The 18633-nt window shown below is 28.3% G+C and overlaps 1 protein-coding gene across 1 annotated transcript; it reads right to left on the reverse strand.

The window, feature by feature from the left end:
• Positions 1-2470: 2470 nt before the first annotated feature.
• Phum_PHUM128380 (class B secretin-like G-protein coupled receptor GPRghp1, putative) lies at positions 2471-17774 on the reverse strand (the record flags this gene model as incomplete). The annotated part of the gene is made up of 3 exons (XM_002424348.1): positions 2471-2485; positions 2540-2754; positions 16940-17774. The coding sequence occupies 3 exons, from the start codon at positions 17772-17774 to the stop codon at positions 2471-2473; spliced, it is 1065 nt and encodes a 354-aa protein (XP_002424393.1).
• Positions 17775-18633: the final 859 nt, after the last annotated feature.

Raw genomic sequence — 18633 nt, forward strand, 5'->3', positions numbered from 1 at the left:
GAGAGAGAAAGAGAGAGAGAGAAAGAGAGAGAGAGAGAGAGAGAGAGAGAAAGAGAGAGAAAGAGAGAGAAAGAGAGAGAAAGAGAGAGAGAGAGAGAAAGAGAGAGAAAGAGAGAGAAAAAGAGAGAGAGAGAGAGAGAGAGAAAGAAAGAGAGAGAAAAAGAGAGAGAGAGAGAGAGAGAAAGGGACGAAGTGACACAAACAGGCAGAAAGAGAAAGAGAGGAAGAGAAGCAAGGTAAGAGAACGAGAGAGGGAGAAAACAAACAAGAAAAATGGGGAGTGGGAGGAGGGGTAGAGGGAAAATACAATACAATAAAATTGAAAAGAAAAATTACAGGAGTATTCAATACAATACGTCGACATTCAATTAGCATTAATTGTGACGTTTGACATGAAAAAAAAAACTCTACGGAGATGTTCCACGAAAAAAATGCTTATTATTATTATTATTAATATAATAAATAATTTAATAATAATAATCGTAATTTCGTTTAAAAAAAAAATAAATAAAATTGTAATGAAAATTAATACGACGACTAAAACACAAAATTGAAAGACGCCATTTTTCCAAAAAAAAACCTCGTAAATTATTATTTTTACGATTTTTCTTTTCTTTTCATTTTTTTTTTTTGAATTTTAATTGCGTATTATTTTAAATTTACGATATCGATAAACAAAAACGTGGTAGTAGTTTAACACAGTGTTGCCATTTTACGATGAAAAATGAATTACAAAAAAAGAAGATAAAAAAAAAAAAAAAATGTTTTTATTGTTTTTCTTTCTGAACGTAATAGAGCTTGAATAATTTTTCAAAATGGTTCCCCCCAAAAAAAAAAAAAAATATTTCGATTGTTAAAAAAAAAAAATAATAATAACAGTAATAAAATAAAAAGAATCTGCTAGGAATAACTTTTTTTTATTTATTTATTTATTTATTTTTATTTTCAAGGGAAGAGAAAAAATAAAAAAATGAGCAGACGAAAATTGCAAATAACAACAATAACAACAACAACAACAACAAAAAAACATTTTGAATGATTTTAATATCATTTTGACAGAATTATTATTATCATTATTATTTATTCCTGAACAATAAAATAAATTTAAAATTTACGAAAAAATAATAATAATAATAATAATAATATTAACGCCATTTCATTCATAAAATTTTCGATATTTTAAATAGCCTTGATACGAAATTTTAAAAGTTTTACGTGAGAGAAAGAGAGAGAAAGAGAGAGAGAGAGAGAGAGAGAGAGAGAGAGAGAGAGAGAGAAAGAAAGAGAGAGAGAAACGAAATTTTAAAAAAACAATCGATGCAAATCGAAAAAAAAAGAAAAATTTATTTTTTTAATGAATATTTGTTTGTTTTTAATTATTTAAAATCCAACATGGCGTACATTTTAATTCGTGGGAGAGAGAGAGAGAGAGAGAGAGAGAGAGAGAGAGAGAGAGAGAGAGAGAAAATAAATAAATTTTCCGACTTCTAAAAAAGCGGTTTTAATTTATTACCCTTTTTTTTTTTAAACTTGAATTTTTTAAACGGAAACCGAATCGTGAAGAAAGACGTAAAAAAAAAAAAAAAAGTATAAATTTTTCAAAAAATAATAATAATAATAATAATAAAAATAAATCTAAATGTAGCTTATTAAATAAAAAAAAGAAAAAAACTCTTAATTCAAGCAATTAAAAAAAAAAATTCTCGGAACACTCACCGTAATTAATTTTTTAAATAAAATAATTAGAAGAAGAAAAAAAGAGAAAAAAATTTTTTTTTGATATACTCGAGGGCATACAAAAAAAAAAAAAAACAATCCTTACGTTAAAAATCTTCCCATCCTCCCTCTCTCTCTCCATAGAGAAAATAAATAAATAAATAATCGTTATTAAATAGGTGGCAACACTGTTCCCAATCACTCAACGCCACGTCATAAATCGGAAATAATGATTGATATTGAAATTGATTTTCCAAATAAATTAATTAATAAATATGTACGTATTAATGTGAAAATGTTAATAAAATAAATAATATAAATGAAACCTTTATCCTTTGACATTTAAAAAGAGAAAAAGAGAGAAAGAGTGAGAGAGAGAGAAAAAAAGAAAATTCGTTCGTATTTTTTTTTTTATCGTCCATATTGTTTTTTTTTTCGTACGATGATTAATTAAATTTTTTTTTTTTTTTTGTTTTACTCCATCTTTCTTTTCGAAAACATTTTCTTTTCTTTTCATTCCTTTTCGTATACTTTCCTTTGTTCGTTGACGAATTTACGAAAATAATTTTCGGGGGAGGGGGGGGGGAAAACCAAAAAAAAAAAATTGATTGATTGACAAAAATGGAAATTTTCTTCGCGTGAATAAAGTTCAAAAGATTTTCTCGCTAAAACAAGAAAATCCTAAAGGGATGTTGTGTATATATATATATATATATACAGATAAAGAAAAGTGTCGGAAAATTTCATACAAGATTCAACCGGTTAATAACTGGGAAAATTTCAGGGGGTGGGGGGGAAGGGAGAAAATTCGAGAGTGACTTACCTTAAATGCATCACGGAATTTATGCGACATTATGTGATAGAGAAGCGGATTTATCGTGGTCGATAAATAATATAAAACTCCAGAGATATACGTAAGAAAAATATAAACAACGTAAACAGTCTTGCTTGGATTTTCATCTAAATGTCCGTACATGGCAACAAGTCTTTGAGCGTGAAACGGAGCCCAACAGATAAAAAATCCAACAACAACAGCAACTGCAAGAAAAAATAATAATTATTATTTTAATTTTCAAATCATCATCATCATTATCATCATCGTGCTGTCGTTGTCTAGTCTGCGGTTGTTGTAGTCTGCAAAAAGTAATAATAACAATAATAATAATTTAAATAATCGAAAATGATAAAAAGTTACATGATAGTTAAGACATTTTGGCGTCCGATAGGTCAAAGGGTTAATGAGAAAATTCATGATAGTTTGTAGTAGGCGGAGGAAAATAAAAAAAAAAAAAAAACCAACTAAAAACTTTTATTTTTCTTCTTTGTCTTCTTCTTCATCTTTTTTTTTTGTTCCATCCATAAAACAAGAAATAAAAAAAATTAAAACGAAAAATAACAAAAAAAAATAAAGAAAAAAATTTTCTTTTTTTCGATCCGGAACGGAAAATGGCGGCGGCGGTGGCGGCGACGTCGGATGAAAAAGAAAAAAAAAAAAAAAGAGAAAATTTTATTTTTGATATTATTATTATTATTTTTATTATCGAAAAGAAGAAGAAAAATGAAAGGAAGGAGGGGGAGAAGAGGGGGGCTAGGGAAAAGTAAAACATCGATGAGTAGTGGAGAAATATTTGTGGTTTTTCAATTAAAAAAAATTTTTTTTTTGTTTTTTTTTAATAACAATTAAAAAAAAAAAAAACCTCCATTTTTATAGAATTTATATATAAAAAAAAAAAAAACAAAATGGAAGGAAAATATTAATTGAAAAAGTTAATCGGAAAAAACAACCTTTTTTCCTTTTTTTTTTTTCCTTTTTTTTTTTATTTTGTTTGTTATTAACAATGCGTAAAATAAATAAACGCGTGAAAAAGCTCAAACGCGAGGGAAAAAAATCTTGTTTATTTACTCTAAGGAATTTATCGCGCTGACAACAGCAAACACACGATGGAATTACAAACGCCGAAGGAATAATCGGGAAGAAGAAAAAAAATCGTATCGAATAACAATCGTTGCAGAAAAAAATACAAACGCGAAAACCCTTCGAACAAGATAATCTTAATACGAATAAGGTGAAAATGAGAGAGAAGGGGAGTGGGGAGGAAAAAGGAAAATATCAATTACACGACGGGGGGTGGGGGGCGGAAGTGAAAAAGAAAAGCCGCGGCATGAAATCGGTATCAGGTGGTATTGGCATTTAAATTAATTGTTTACATTGTTCCGAAAAAAAAAAAAGATTAATTACTATTATGATGACGCGTTAATCGATCTTTTCCTCCCCCCTCATCCCTCCACCCGCGAAAAATCGAAAGAAAAAAAATTTTTTTTTTTTTATAATGTTGCCTGCATTGTAATAATATTTACGGGTTATCAAACACAAATTATCCTTTTTTTATTTAAAAAAAAAAAATGAGAGAGAGAGAGAGATAAACTTTCTGGGTCGTTGATTCTTTTTTTTCTTTTTTTAAATTTATCTCTACCTAGTTAGTTTGTTTTTCCATTATTCTACCACGTCTTTTCATTTCCCCTCCCTCCCTTTCACCCCTTTCCCCCCCCTAAAAAAAGAAAGAAAAAAGAAAAGTCCTGACGTTTAATTTTTTTTTTCTTTTTTCCACAAGAGGTCAATTTAAAAAGAAAAAGAATTTTATTATTATTATTATTATTACACAGTAATTATTAAAAAGCTTTCAGTTTTAAATGATGCCAAGAGGGGGAGGGGAGAGGGGGAGGTGGACGAAAAAAAGGGGGGAAAAGGAAACTTTTAAAAAACGATTTAAATAATTCTTGAAAGTTTTTTTTTTTTTTGCTTTTTTTTTGTTCATGATTCCAAAAAAACTTTGTTAATTTTAACCGAGCCAACTTTTTTCGTTTGTTCGCTTGTCTGTGTTGTTTGTTTGTCTGTTTGTTCGTTTTCCCCTTTTATTCGACCGAATAGAATAAAATAAAAAAAATTTTTTTTTTCGTAAATCTTTCGGTAACCCCCAAGAAATTATTGTCCCATCAAAGGGAAAACGGTTGAACGTTCTTAAAAGGACTGAAAGCCACTTTTGAAACCAAACTCAAGTAAAAATTGTTTAAAAACTTTTATAGTTTTCCCACCCCCCACCCCCACTCTCTTTTCATACTTCCTCCTTTTACTTTTTTTTTCTTTTGATAATTTTCCGATCGTCTTTCTTTCCTTCGTTACGAGTTAATAATTTTAATTAACTTTTTTTTTAAAAAAAAAAACAATTGATTGATCGATTGATTTCTTTTCATCGTGACATTTTTTATTTATCTGTTTCTTTTTCTTTTTTTTTAATTTTCTTCCTAACAAAATCCAATCATCATTTCGAAACCCCCCCCCTTCCCAAAGAAAAAAAAATTTAATTATTTTCCTACGCGATTATTTTTGATTATTATCATTTCGCCATTAATTTAATTTAAGGTTTCCCTTAATTTTAACGTGATTTTCATTCGTGATTCTGTTTCCCCCTACCCTTCCCTTTCCCTCTCAACCATCCACCCAACCCCTCCTCTCTCTCACCCACCCATTCAACCCCCCACTTATTTTTTTCCCCATTTGTTTCGATTTGTTTACAATTTGTATGCGCGTCGCCATTTTTTGTTTTTTGTTTTTGTTTTGTTTTCATACTCTATGCTATTACTTCACGTGCGGTGATTAATTTAATCACGTGACTTTTACTTATAAAAACTTATCGCGTTTATTTTTATCTTTTTTTTTATCGGGGGTGGGGGACCGTTAACCGTTTTTTTTTTGTTTTTTCCTGGTGGTTCACGAAGTTGACAATAAATAAAAACGTCACCGTTTAAATTATGCGAATGTTAAAAATACATTTTCCCCCTCCCCTCTCTCCCTTTTTTCGTGGGGGCGGCCTTTTCTTTATGTTTACGTGTGCGTTTAAATAAAATATTTATTCGTTTGGAAAATTTTTTAAAAAATAAATTAAGGAACAAAAGGGAGGGAAAACCTTTTTTTAACTTTGTATCGTTTGCACCCGCACACACACACACACACATATATATAGAATTTAATCTCGTAAGAGGATTGTAACGAATGGCTTTGAATTAAAAAATAAAAATGCGCATGCGTAAAAAAAAATTTTAAAAAAAATTCAATCAAATTATTTTCTAATAATGTTTTTCCAATGAGAATTTTCTAAATTTTACGAGAAAATATCGTGGAAGTAAGTAAAAAAAAAAAAAGTTTACGATCGTGTCTGAACAACCAACCAACCGACCAACACGTCGATGATGATGGTGATGATGATGATGATGATTATTATGTTTTAAAATGCACGCGGATGCGAAATAAATAAGTAATAATAATAATAGTAAAAAACAAATCATGAAAATTTGATTTTCCTTTTTTTTACAAATGGAGGTAAAAAAAAATTTATGTTTAAACCAATTTAACTTGTCTTTTAAAATTTAAAACTTTTTTTTCCCTCTTGCTGTGTTTATTTTTAATAAAAAAAAAAAAAAAAATTTCAAACGTTATAAATAACGGAAAAAGAGAGAGAGAGAGAGAGAGAGAGAGAGAGAGAAAAGAAAAGAAAGAAACAAAATTTTTTTATTTAAATTTAAATTATTCATCATCGTCATTATTATTATTATTATTAACTAAACGATTAAATTTTTAAAAATGTTGTTGAAATACACGAGGGTGGGGAGAAGTGGAGGGGAAGAGGGGGAGGGGGAAAACTGAAAGCAGAAGGAAAATTAAAATTAAACGTCCGTTTCTTTCTTTCGAAAAAAAATCCGGGAATTCGTTAAAAATAAAACGTCGTAAATGAAAAATGAAAATAATAATAATAATTTGTGACGTATTTCCGGGTTTACGCCATTGAGTAGTAACAACAACGACAAACACGATTTTGCTTTATATAAAAAAAAAAAAAAATTTTCAAAGTCGTTTTTATTTTTATTTTTATTTATTCAACCATTTTTTTTTTTTTTTACAAAACTTTGAAATAAAAATTTAACTTTTTTCTTTCTTATAAAAAAAAAATTAAATTAAAAATTTATCCTTTTCGGCTTAAAAAGTTTCATTTAAATAAAAAAAAAAAAAAATTTTTTTAAATAAATCGATCCTTCTTGTTATAAATAAAAAATTATTAAAACATAATTTAAATAAATCCTATTTTGTTCAGAAAATAAATAAATAAATTCAATTAAAAGTTTTCGATGAGGTTTTATTGTTGTTGTTGTACAGGTTCGACGACGTCATTATATTAAATAAAATTCTAATATTATCATTATTATCGACGCATGAAAACGACGTTAAAGTGTTGGTTGGTAAAATTTATTTTTAACGCGTCATAGAGTAAATAAAAAGAATAAAAAATTTCCGGCGCGCGCGCTCGGCTCGCTTTCTAAATACTACATCAATCTTCTTTATCAATCGTTTCCGGACACGAAGAACAAAAAAAAAATTTTCTATCTCTATGATTTTTCGTAAAATTGATCGAATCCCCATCGCCACCCCCCCCATCCCTCGTCCCCTTCTTACGAAATTTTTTATTTAATATTTTCCGAGTTTGAATTTTAATATTGTTTTTTTTTCTTTTCCTTTTTTTTTCTTTCCTTTTTTTCCTTTTTTCCTTTGGTTTGTTTTTTAATAAGTGTAATATAATAAAAGTTTTCAAATTTAAATAATAATAATAATAATATAATTTTAAAAATGTTTGCTTAACTGTGTAAATAAATAAATAAATAAATAAATAAATAAACATTGTTGCTTTCTCTCTGTACAAACAACGGACAACGAGTATAATTCGAAATCAAATTCTAAATAACGTAACGTTTACCGAGAGAAAACTCCCTTCTCCTCCTCCTCCCCTAAAAAAAATCCGGTTAACAACGACGATGAGAGGGAGGGAAGAGGGGGGAAAGGGGAAACGGAGAGCAACGGACGAACGTTTCAATTTTCAGGTGGAGAAAAAAAAAAACCAATTATTTACCTTCCTTCAATTTTGATTTCCCCCCCATTTCCTTCTCCCCATTTCTCCCTTTTTATCCTCCCCTATCTCTCTCCCCATTCCCCCTCTCTCTCTCTCTCTCTAACAAATAAATATAATGAAAAAAAAATGAAAAAAAATTTTTTTTTACTATTATTATTTTTTTCCATTCAACAACATTCGATTATTTTTAAATTAAAAAAAAAAAATGACGTCATCGAATAATAATAATAATTATTTATTTCATTCCATTTAAAGGAAGAGGGTGAGGAGGAGGGAGGGGGAGAAGGAATCCAACATAAGTTTATAACGTTTCGGTCAAAAATAATATTAAAAAAAAATAAAATTTTTTTATATTTTTTTTCTCTTTCATTCTTCATTCATTTCCCCTCTCCCCTCTTCCCCCCAACCGCCATTTATCGACATCCTACTGTCAAAACCAGTCATTATCATCATCATCATATTATAATCGTACCACGTATTACAATTTAATGACGTCATATCAGGGAAATCGTATAAAATTACAGAGGAATGATTATCCCATCGAGACCAATTAATTTGGAAAATTTAATTTATTAAAGGTCATGAACGATTTTATTATTATTATTATTATTATTATTATTATTATTATTATTATTACCCTGATTACCTGAATTTAAAAAAAAGAAAAAAATTTTCTCGGGATTGTAATTTCCCCTCCCCTCCCCTCACCCACCCCCAGGACCCCATTTAAAAAACAAGAAATTTTTTCGTGTCCCACCTACCCCCCTCCCCCGATCGTGCGTTATTTAAATAAAAAAAAATTTTTCTTATTTTTCATTTTCCGTTGCTAATAAGAAAGCCGTCATTCAAACGAAACGACAGCGGAAAAAAAGAAAAAGGAAAATTTAATATGGCTTCCGGTTAACATTGGAAAAGAAAATTTTTTTCTAGAACAAAATTTCCAGTTTATTTCGGCGAATTTTATTTTCATCCAATAAAAAAAAAAAAATTTAATAAGGACAATAATAATAAAATAAATTTTATTATGAGATTTTTTTATACGACGACAACAACAACAACAACAACGACAAACAACAACCGACCGAAAAAAATTTTTTTTTTTTTCTTTTTATTTATTTATTTTTAAATTAATTATTTTCATCATTATTATTATTATTATTATTGTTGTTGTTATTATTATTATTATTATTTATTGTCTTCTGCTTGAAAATAAATCAAATCAAAAATTGACAACGACAAATGCAATTTAATTTTTTTTTCGGGGAGAGGGCGAGGGGAGGGGAGGGAGAGACTTCCATTAATTTTCTTTTCAAACGTATTTTAAAGCAAATTTTTAACCGAAGCAAAAATAATAATAATAATAAATTCTTTATTTTTCTTTAATCACCTTTAGAAAAAACGTGGAAAAAAAAATTTAGCAGAAGACGTTAGTTGGAAAAAGCGTTAGGGAGGAGGGGGGGGGGCAAACACGAGAAAAAAAATATTTTTTAGTCGTCGTCATCGTCGTCGCCGCCATTTTGATCATTAACCATAATTCGGATTAACCGAATTAACCGGAAACGTTGTATAAATTTTAATTTTAATGCTAAAAAAAATTTTTTTTTTTTTTTTTTTACATTTTCTCACCTTAATGTATACGTCGATGACGTCATTAATAATAATAATAATAATAATAATATTCATCATCATCATCATCATCATCATCAATTTTCATTTTAGTGAAAGCTAAACCGTACGAACGTTACAAAAAAAATAAAAAAATTAAAAGAAAATTCTAAAAGAACGAAATTAGGTGGTCGTGGGGGGTGGTGGGGGGCGAAAAAGGTTTTTCCCCTCCCCCCATTCTCGTGTTAATAAAATAAAAAAAAAAAAATTACAGAATGGAATTGATAAATCAAGTTAACTTTGACAATTTGATTATAGAAAGAAAAAAAAATTTAGTTTCTCTCTCTCTCTCTCTCTCTTTCTCTCTCTCTCTTCACCGATAGGAAGACTATACAATGCATTTTCCACAATTTACTTTTTAGATAATTTCATTATTATTATTATTATTATTTGTTCGAAATGTAAAAAAAAAAAAAAAAAAATAGAAAAATTTAAGAGAGAAATTTTAAGTCGAGGTTTCCGTTTTCTTTTTTTTTTTTTTTTTTTTTTTTTTTGGAAAAACCGCCATTTTAAATTATTCTAAACGATGTAAATATAAATAAATAAAACAAACTTTTTGCTAAAAACCAAACGATTAAAACCAAAAATGAATTTTAATTTTTTTCGATGTGGTTTTTATCCCTTGACTCCCCTTTCCCCATTTTTTCCCCTATTCGTACCAAACAATTAATAGGAATTTTTCCTTTTTTCCCAAGATGAAAAAAAAATTTCGGGTAAATAAAACGATTTGCGATTAAGTCGAATCTTCCGCCATATTGGGGGGGGGGGGCGAAACACTAATTTTCCTGTTTTTTTTTTTTTTTTTTTTTTAGAAATTCTAACGGAATTCCAATCCCGTTTTTTTTTATTTTAGAATAAAAAAAAGCTTAAAGGTATATAAAAAAAAAAATTTTCCTGTAATGGGAGGGAACGAAATCGATTATAGATTTTTAGAAAATTTTAAAAAAAAAAAAAAAAAAAAAAAAAAAAAAAGGCAGTCGTAAAAATATTAAACAGTCGGCAAAAAAAAAAAAAAGTAGTTTGCATTGTGTGTTTGTGCGTGCGTGTTTGTTGTGCGTGAAAAAAAGAAAAGAAAACATTGTAAGAAAAAGAAAGAGAGATGAGAGAGAGAGAGAGAGAGAGAGAGAGAGAGTTTATGAAATAAAAGGTTACGCAAACAAAAAAAAAAAAAAAAGAGAAAAAAAAAACCATTTGAATTTTCCTCGACGGAAAATAAATAAAAATTTTTCTTTTTTCCTTTTTCGAAAAATTTCGATGTTTGTCTTTTTCCCCTTTTTTTTTTCGGAGATTCGAGGGTGGGATGGGGGTGGGGGGTGTGGAAATTCACGTTGAAACGCATAAAAAAAACTTTATTTTTTATTTTTTGGCGAATCGTTGAAATGATTAAATGAAAAGCCTATCAATTAAGCACAATTAATAATTTAATTTTCGAAATCAGGTCGGCGCCTAAACGAGGGATGGAGGGAAAAGCGGGAGAGGGGGCGAAAAAAACGGGAAAATGTTTTCAAACGTTAAAATTTAATAAAATCAAAAAACCAAAAAAAAAAAAAGGCATAAACAAATTAAAGAAGAGAGAGAGAGAGAGAAAAAAAAACCGAAAAAATTTAATATTTTCAAACGCAAAGATTTTTGTCTTCTGCTGCCACTTTGTGTACCGATTTATTATCATTATCATTATTATTTTAATTTGATTATTTTATACAAAAAAAAAAAAAAAAAATTTTTTTATCAATAAAATATTTGAATGTCGATAGTGGAACAAACGTTAGCTTTACCGTTAAATTTATTGACGATTAATTTTTTTTTAAATTTACCGCCTTTTCCCGAAAAAACCATCCGACCGCCATTTTGTTTTTTTATTAACCACGAAGAAAATTTCGATTTCGTATAAATGTCGATATAATGATTTTGTATTTAATGTCAAAAACAGATTTTTAAGATGAGAATACTTTTTAAAGTAATTTTAAAATTGTTTATTGGGGAGGGGGAGAACTTGCTCTCCGCGTTTGATCTTTTTCTTTCTCCCTCCCTCCCCCCTCTCTATATCTCTTTTCCTTTTTCTCTCTCTCTCAAACATTCTTCCTCTCTCTTTTTTTTTTTTTTTACCTTTCGATTCACTTCTTTCTTTTTATTATTATTTTTTCTTTTATTCCCCCTTTCTTTTTTTTCCTTTCAACCTACACTCCCCCCGTGCCCCCCTCCGTCATTTTAAAATCTTTTCTTTTCTTTTCTTTTCTTTTCTTTTTTTTTTTTTTTCATTTTTTTCGATTATATTCCAAGTTTAATAAATCTTTTTTTTATGATTTTTTTTTCGAATGTTCCAGAAAAAAAAAAAAATTTTCCTTCTTCTATAATCTCCGTAAGTTAATATGACCCTCGAAAAAATGTTAAGATCGGGGAGAAAAAAAAAAAAAAAATTTTTTTTTTATTACGATGGAGAGAATAAGTCGTCAGGGGGGTATCCATCCATTAATCGAATATATTTCAATTCTCGCTCGTTCGTTTTTTTTACGATTTCATATTAAAAAAAAAAAAATTTTATTTCGTGTGGGCGACATAAAAAAAAAAAAAAAAACTCCCGGGAAAAAAAAAAAGAAAATATGTATTTTCATTTCGAAATGATTGATGACCACGCGATGATGACGATGAAAAAAAATTTTTTTTATTTTTTTTTTTTTTAACCGGAAACAAGCGAGAGAAAAACTTTCATTTCCGGTTTCGAAATCTTTTTTTTTTTCGGTCGATTGTGATCATGATCGTGATGATATACAATGGCATTAAAAAAAATTTTCTAAAACGTACGAATCAAAAAAAATCTGGTTTTGTTTTCGAAAAAAAAAATGGAAAGTTTAACGTTCGGGTCGCTTACCTAATTGTCATTTGTGCGACAATTTTTTTTTATCATTTGTGCGACAATATTCCCACCGAGTAAAAATAAAATTATTGTTTTGTTTTTCTTTTTTTATTCTCTTTCATTACGTAAACCCAACAAACTACATTTTCTCGTCGTGTTTTCCAACTCACGCGGAAAAATTTCAATTTCGATATTTTTTAACGTCCCCTCCCCTCCCTTTCACTCCCATCCCCCCAAAAAATAAAAATAACGAAAAAATATGACATAAAAAAAATTTCTTTTTTTCCCCGTTCGCCCTCCCCCCCCCCCCGCTTTCTCATCTTTTTTCCTTTTATTTCAAAAACTTTTCAACATTTAATCCGCCTTCATACTAAACTTGATCCTTTAATCCTCTCCCGTTCCCTTAAAAAAAATTTTTTTTTTTTTTTATTTCTCACTCTCGATTCGAACTCTCCTAGTGGAAAACTTGTAGAAGGCGGTGATCGAATGAAAAAAAAAAAAAAAAAAAAATCTCACGAAATTTATTTTACTTAAATAAATGACTAGAAAATGGCGGGGTAATGTTTTCTTTTTTTTTTTTTCTTTTCACTTTTCATCGAAAACTTTTAAAATTTTTTTTTTTTTGGGTTTAAAGAAGAACGTGTCAGAAGAACAAAAAAAAAAAAAAAAGGAAAATTTTAATTTAAAATTAAAAAATTCGTCATTTTTTTATAAAAAAAAAAAAAAAAGGAAAAAGAAAACAATCCGATTATTAACACTCAAACGATTTGAATAAATTTTTAACGATTTTTTTTTTTGTCGTGCTTTTTGCGTTCGTGCGGGTGGACGGGGGGTGGGAAGGAGGGATTCCCCGTAAAGAAAATTTTAATTTTCCATCAAAAACTCTGCGGGTTTACGTTTATATTATTAACATTACGAGTAAAATAATAAAATTCATTTAAAAAATAAAAGTTTTAAAAAACATTTACGCGTACGTGAGCGTGTAATTTTTCACAAAAAAAAAAAAAAAAAAATGTAATTATTAAATTTAAAGAACAAAAATGAGAATTATTATTATTATTATTATTATTATTATTACTACGTGTTAAACGGAAGAAAATTAAAATAAAATATATTAAAATATTTTTCATTTTATATTAAATACGAACGCCGGAAGTGAAAACGTACGAAAAAAAAATAAGAGAAAACCGGAAGAAATAATTTAATTATTTCTTTTCCGGTTAAATTACACTAGAAGATGAATTTTCTCTCCTCCTTTTACATATTTATTTCTCCTTTGAATGAACCCCCACCTCTGCTCCCTCCCCACTACCCGAAAGAAAAGTGATATTAAAATAATAATAATTTTTTTTTTTTTTTTTGAAAAAAGAAGAAACAAAAATCGACATTTTTTTCTTTTTCCTTCTTCTTTTTTTACTTTTTCGACGAAATAAAAAAAAAAAAGGGGGGAAAAAAAGGAAAAATTCAATGATAAAACCTTGAAAATTTTCCTTTTTTTTTTAAAATTAAAAAATTTTTTTTCCTTGAATTGAATTAAATTTTTTTAAATTATTAACAATCAATTAATTAATTTTTGAAAAAAGGAAAAAAGGAAAAATTTTAAACCGATTTCAAAACCTTTGTCGCATTTAAAAATTTACACTCCGTTTTTTTTTTTTTTTTTTTTTTTTTTTTTTTCATTTCGGGAAACTTTCCCCCATTTCGAATGAGTTTTCTTTTTTATGTCACAATTTTTGTCGGGTTTGTTTACCGTCAACCTTTTTCCTCCTCATTTTCCCGTCTTTTCATTTCTTTTTGGTGGGGGGGATGAGGAATCGAATTATTATTTGGTTTTGTGTTTTCCAATTATTATTTAAAACTCGATTACGAGAAAAGTTAATAAAAAAAAAATTTTTTTAACTTGGATAGAACAAATTAACTTAATGGGGGATTTCACAATAAGATAGAAAAATTTTTACTTTATAGATTTCTCCCCAAAAAAAGGTTTATTTTATAAAAAAAAAAAAAAAAGGCATCCTTGAAATTTTCCTTTCTTTAAGTAAATTAAAAAACTAAGAAAAAGTCATTAACGATTAATAATATTATTTAACAAACAAACATTAATTAACGAAAAAAAAATTGCAAAAACATTTTGGGGTCAATAAATTTTTTCCCCCTCATTTTCGTCGATTGCAAAAAAAAAAAAAACAAAAACAAAAAATTTCAAAGCCTTCGCGATAAATAAAAAAAATATTATAGGAGGTCGCGATTCGTGAGTGAAAAATTAAATTAAAAAAAAAAAAAAATCGATTCCGTTCAGTTTACAATTTTTTCTTTTTTAAAAAATAGAACAAAGGAAATGATGATGTCGATTTTGTCGTAAAAAAAAAAAATGTCGCGTATATAAAAAGTGGCGACAAAATTCTTAACACTCATTAAAACACAAATCGAAAAACGTTTTTTAATATTAAAAAAAATAAAAAAATAAAAAATTTTTATTTAAATTCCGGTTTAAAGCGTCGTCGTCAGGTGATTATTATTATTATTATTATTATTATTATTATTATTATTATTATTATTATTATTATTATTATTATTATTATTATTATTATTATTTTAACGTTTAAAAATTTTCCTACCGTTGCGGTTAAAAAATTTATTACATATATTTTTAATTCGTTTCCCTTCCCCCTCCCTCCTTCACCCCCATTTTCATTTTAAAACGTTTTTTTGTAATTTGCAAAAAAAAATTTTCCTTTTTTTCCTTTTTTTTTCCTTTGTTAAAAATAATTTTTTTTTCCCTCGTTAAAAGGAAAAAGTTTTTCCACCACTAATGGTTAAATTTATAAGAAAAAGAAGAAGAAGAAATGTCAAAGACGACATTGAAAAAAAAAAAAACAAAAATAAATTATTGTAATTGAAGTTTTTCCTTTTTTTCCTTTTTTTTTTTTTTTTTTGTTACTAAATAATCTTTTATATAAAAAAAAAATAAAGCAGAAGACAAAAAAAAAAAAACGTAATGATGATGATGATGATGATGATGATGATGATGATGAGCTCGCCCCCCCCCCCCCAAAAAAAAAGATATAAATAATAAATGTGGCGAAAAAAAAAAAAATGAAAAATATTGGGGAAAAGTTTTGAAACAGAACAAAAAACTTTTCTTTTTATGAAGTCGCCATTTTTCTTTTTTTTTTTTTTTTGTAGTTTTGAAACCCGAACGCGGATTTTTTTTTTTTACGCGTGAAAAACAAAACCAAATTTTTTTTTTGCCATCGTTAAAAATCGAAATAAAACAAAAAGAAATTTTCTCTCTCTCTCTCTCGCAACCATTAAATTAAATTTGATTTAAATTACTTTGATTCGTTCAAAATGATCAACGGGATCACGTGACCTTTTCGCGACCTTTTTTTTTTTTTTGCCTTCTTAACGTTAAAAAAAAAAAAAAATTTTCTCGATGATGATGATGATGATGATTGTTGCGTTTCCTTTTTATTAACTCTCGACGTTTTCTAATCATTTAAATTGTTTATAAATTTTTTTCTTCCTGCTTTTTTATCCTCCTCCTCCTTATTATTATTATTTAAACGTCTCGAAAATATATAATAATAATAATAATAATAACCTGACATTATCTCTCCAAGGTTTTTTATTTATTTTTCCTGGGATTGTTGGGGAGAGGGAAAACAGGAGGAGGTTGTTGGAAATGTGCGTGCCACCGCAGCCCCCCTCTCGCCAGGGCGCCTAATAATTAATTTGATTTTAACAAAAAAATAATAATAATTAATTTCGTTTGTCTGAATTTGATCGTTTCGAGCATAAACCCAAAAAAAAAAAAAAAAAAATGAATAACAAATGGCGCCTTTCAAAACATTTCCAACATTTAAATTTAACGGGCACCAAAGCTTTAAAAAAATTACAAAACATGAGTTTATTAGCGTAATAAAAATTTTGCTAATGGTTGGATATTCAAAATGGCGTCAACGATCTGATCAATTTTTAATAATCGGCGGTGGGCTTGGGGAAAAGAAAAGCAACAAGGTGATTTGAATGAATGAATGAATGAATGACTGAACGTACGACCCTATAAGAAGGCACGAAAAATATCTTTAAAAAAATTTTTGTTTTCCCCTTCTCTCCCCCCCATTTTTTGTTTCATGGCGTCGCGGAGAATTCTGAATATTTTATTTTTTATTCCCACTCTAATATTTATTTTCTCACGGAATGTTATTTAAAATACTCTAGAAAACAAAATAATAATAATTTGAACTTTAAAGGGTGAAAAAATAAAATAAATAAAATTTCAAATTCAAACCGCATCATTTGTTTAAAAAAAAAAGAAATATTCGACAAAAATGTTAATAACAAAAAAAATGACTTTAGAAGAAGACAAAAAAAAAATCGACTTTGGAAACGATTAATTATCGTCAAAAAGAAATGAAATTAAAAAAAATAAGAAAGACAAATAAGAAAGATGAGAGAGAGAGAGAGAAAAGGAAAAAAGAAAAAATAAATAAAACGAACAAACAAAGGAAAAGAAAAAAAATAAACATGGTAGTGATGTTAAAAAAAAAAAAAAGATGAAACAAAATTCAAATTTTAAATTTTAAATGAAAAAAGTTTTTCCGTCGTCTGCTTTGAAAAAAAAAAAAAAAAGAAAGAAAAATCAGATTATAAATAAACAAAAACATTTTCACGTTTAGGATTTTCCCCGGTAAAATCATGTCGTCACCTTTGACACGAATAAACAAATCAAAATTAAACTTACCCAACATTCTAATCACGTGACTTTGTGGTGTCGACGTTCTAGGTTTCGACAGTTCGCTCCTTGGCGTCGAAGGACGTCGTTTGACCGTTATCAATCTCGATCTTCTTAATTTCAAACCGATCAAAACGTACAAAACGGTTATCACTGTCATGGGAACGACGAAGAAAACACATATCGATATGAGGAAAGCATTTGGAATGAGAACTTTTTTCAAAGTGCAATAAGATTCAATCGAACCTGAATTCCCGATGACCGTGACGACGCCATATTGTATGGCTTGTGGTATGGCCAAACCGAGAGCGGACACCCAAATCGCGATCACGAATTTCACGGCTCTCGAAAGTTTCGAAAGTGTGTGCGACTGAAAGGGATGACAAATGGCGACGTAGCGTTCGATCGTGAATGCTGTTATCGTCAATACCGTCGCGTTCGCGGACGTTTCCGCCGCGAAACTTTGCAAAACGCAAAACGTCTCGCCGAAAACGTAGGAATGCTTTCGCCACATGAAAAAAACTTCCGGCGGAAGTCCCGACACGAGCAGTAGTAAATCCGATATTGCCAAACTGAAAAGGTAATAATTCGTCGCCGTGTGCATGTGTTTGTTTCGTGCTATGACGACGCACGTGCTTATGTTACCGACGATACCCGTGAGAAAAATGGCGGCGTATATGACGGTTATCGGTACTACGACGTAAAGTGGATCTCTGTAAGGTTTCGTCACTTGCGTCGTTGTTTCTTCCATGAATTCCGTTAAATTTTCTTCAACGGTATCGTTTATTTTCTCTATGACGACTTGTCCCCAATTATTATTATCATTTTCCGTTATCACGTTCATTTTGACGTATCCACCATTTATTATTCTTTTACTCTCTCGCGCGTACGTTTTGTTTTAATTTATCATCGTCGTCGTCGTCTCCATCTTAAAAACAAATAATAATAATAATAATAATAAAATTAATTACAAAACTATTTTAATTATTTTTTTTTTTTTAACCAAACATTTACTTTATCATTTCTAAGTTTAAAAAGAAAAAAAAGGAAAAAAAAGGTAAAAATTTTAAATTTAAAAGTTTGACTTTTGACAAATGAATTTTTCTTTTTTTTTGCGCGCATGCGCAAATTTAAAAAACTAACACTTTCCATGATTAAATTTTCTTTTTCCTTTTTCCTTTTTTTTGCATAGTAAATTTTATCCAAAAAAAAAATTTTTAATTTAATTTTTTTTTCAAAATTAAACTTTTTTTTCCTTTTTTCCTTTTTGTAGGCGTGAAACAAAGATTTTCCCTGTCGTATTAAAAAAAAAAAAAAAACCTGTCACCAAGAAATTTTTAATTTTTTTTTAATTTTTTAAACTTTAAGTTTAGACAAAATGACCAAATTCAAAAAAAGAAAAGTTTTATAGGAGCTTTTAAAAAAATTTTTTTTTTTTTTTTTTTCTTCTGTTTATTTTCGAACTGGATGATTGTAGTATCGCATTACTTAAAGTGCATTAAAAAATTTCAAGAGTAAACATTTTTTAAAAAAAAGGAAAAAAAAAGGGGGGGGTGGAAACAATTTTCCGAAAATGAAAATTCCTACGTAAGTTTTTATTAACGTTAATCGTCCGATTTCAAAACTGTTATAATAATAAACATTCGATTTATTTTCGTTTTTCCTTTCCCCCCCCCCACTTTTTTTCTCCTTTATGAATTTTC

This window comes from Pediculus humanus, genomic scaffold (genome assembly GCF_000006295.1).
Source record: "Pediculus humanus corporis 1103172107475 genomic scaffold, whole genome shotgun sequence".
Taxonomy (NCBI): Eukaryota; Metazoa; Arthropoda; class Insecta; order Psocodea; family Pediculidae; genus Pediculus; species Pediculus humanus.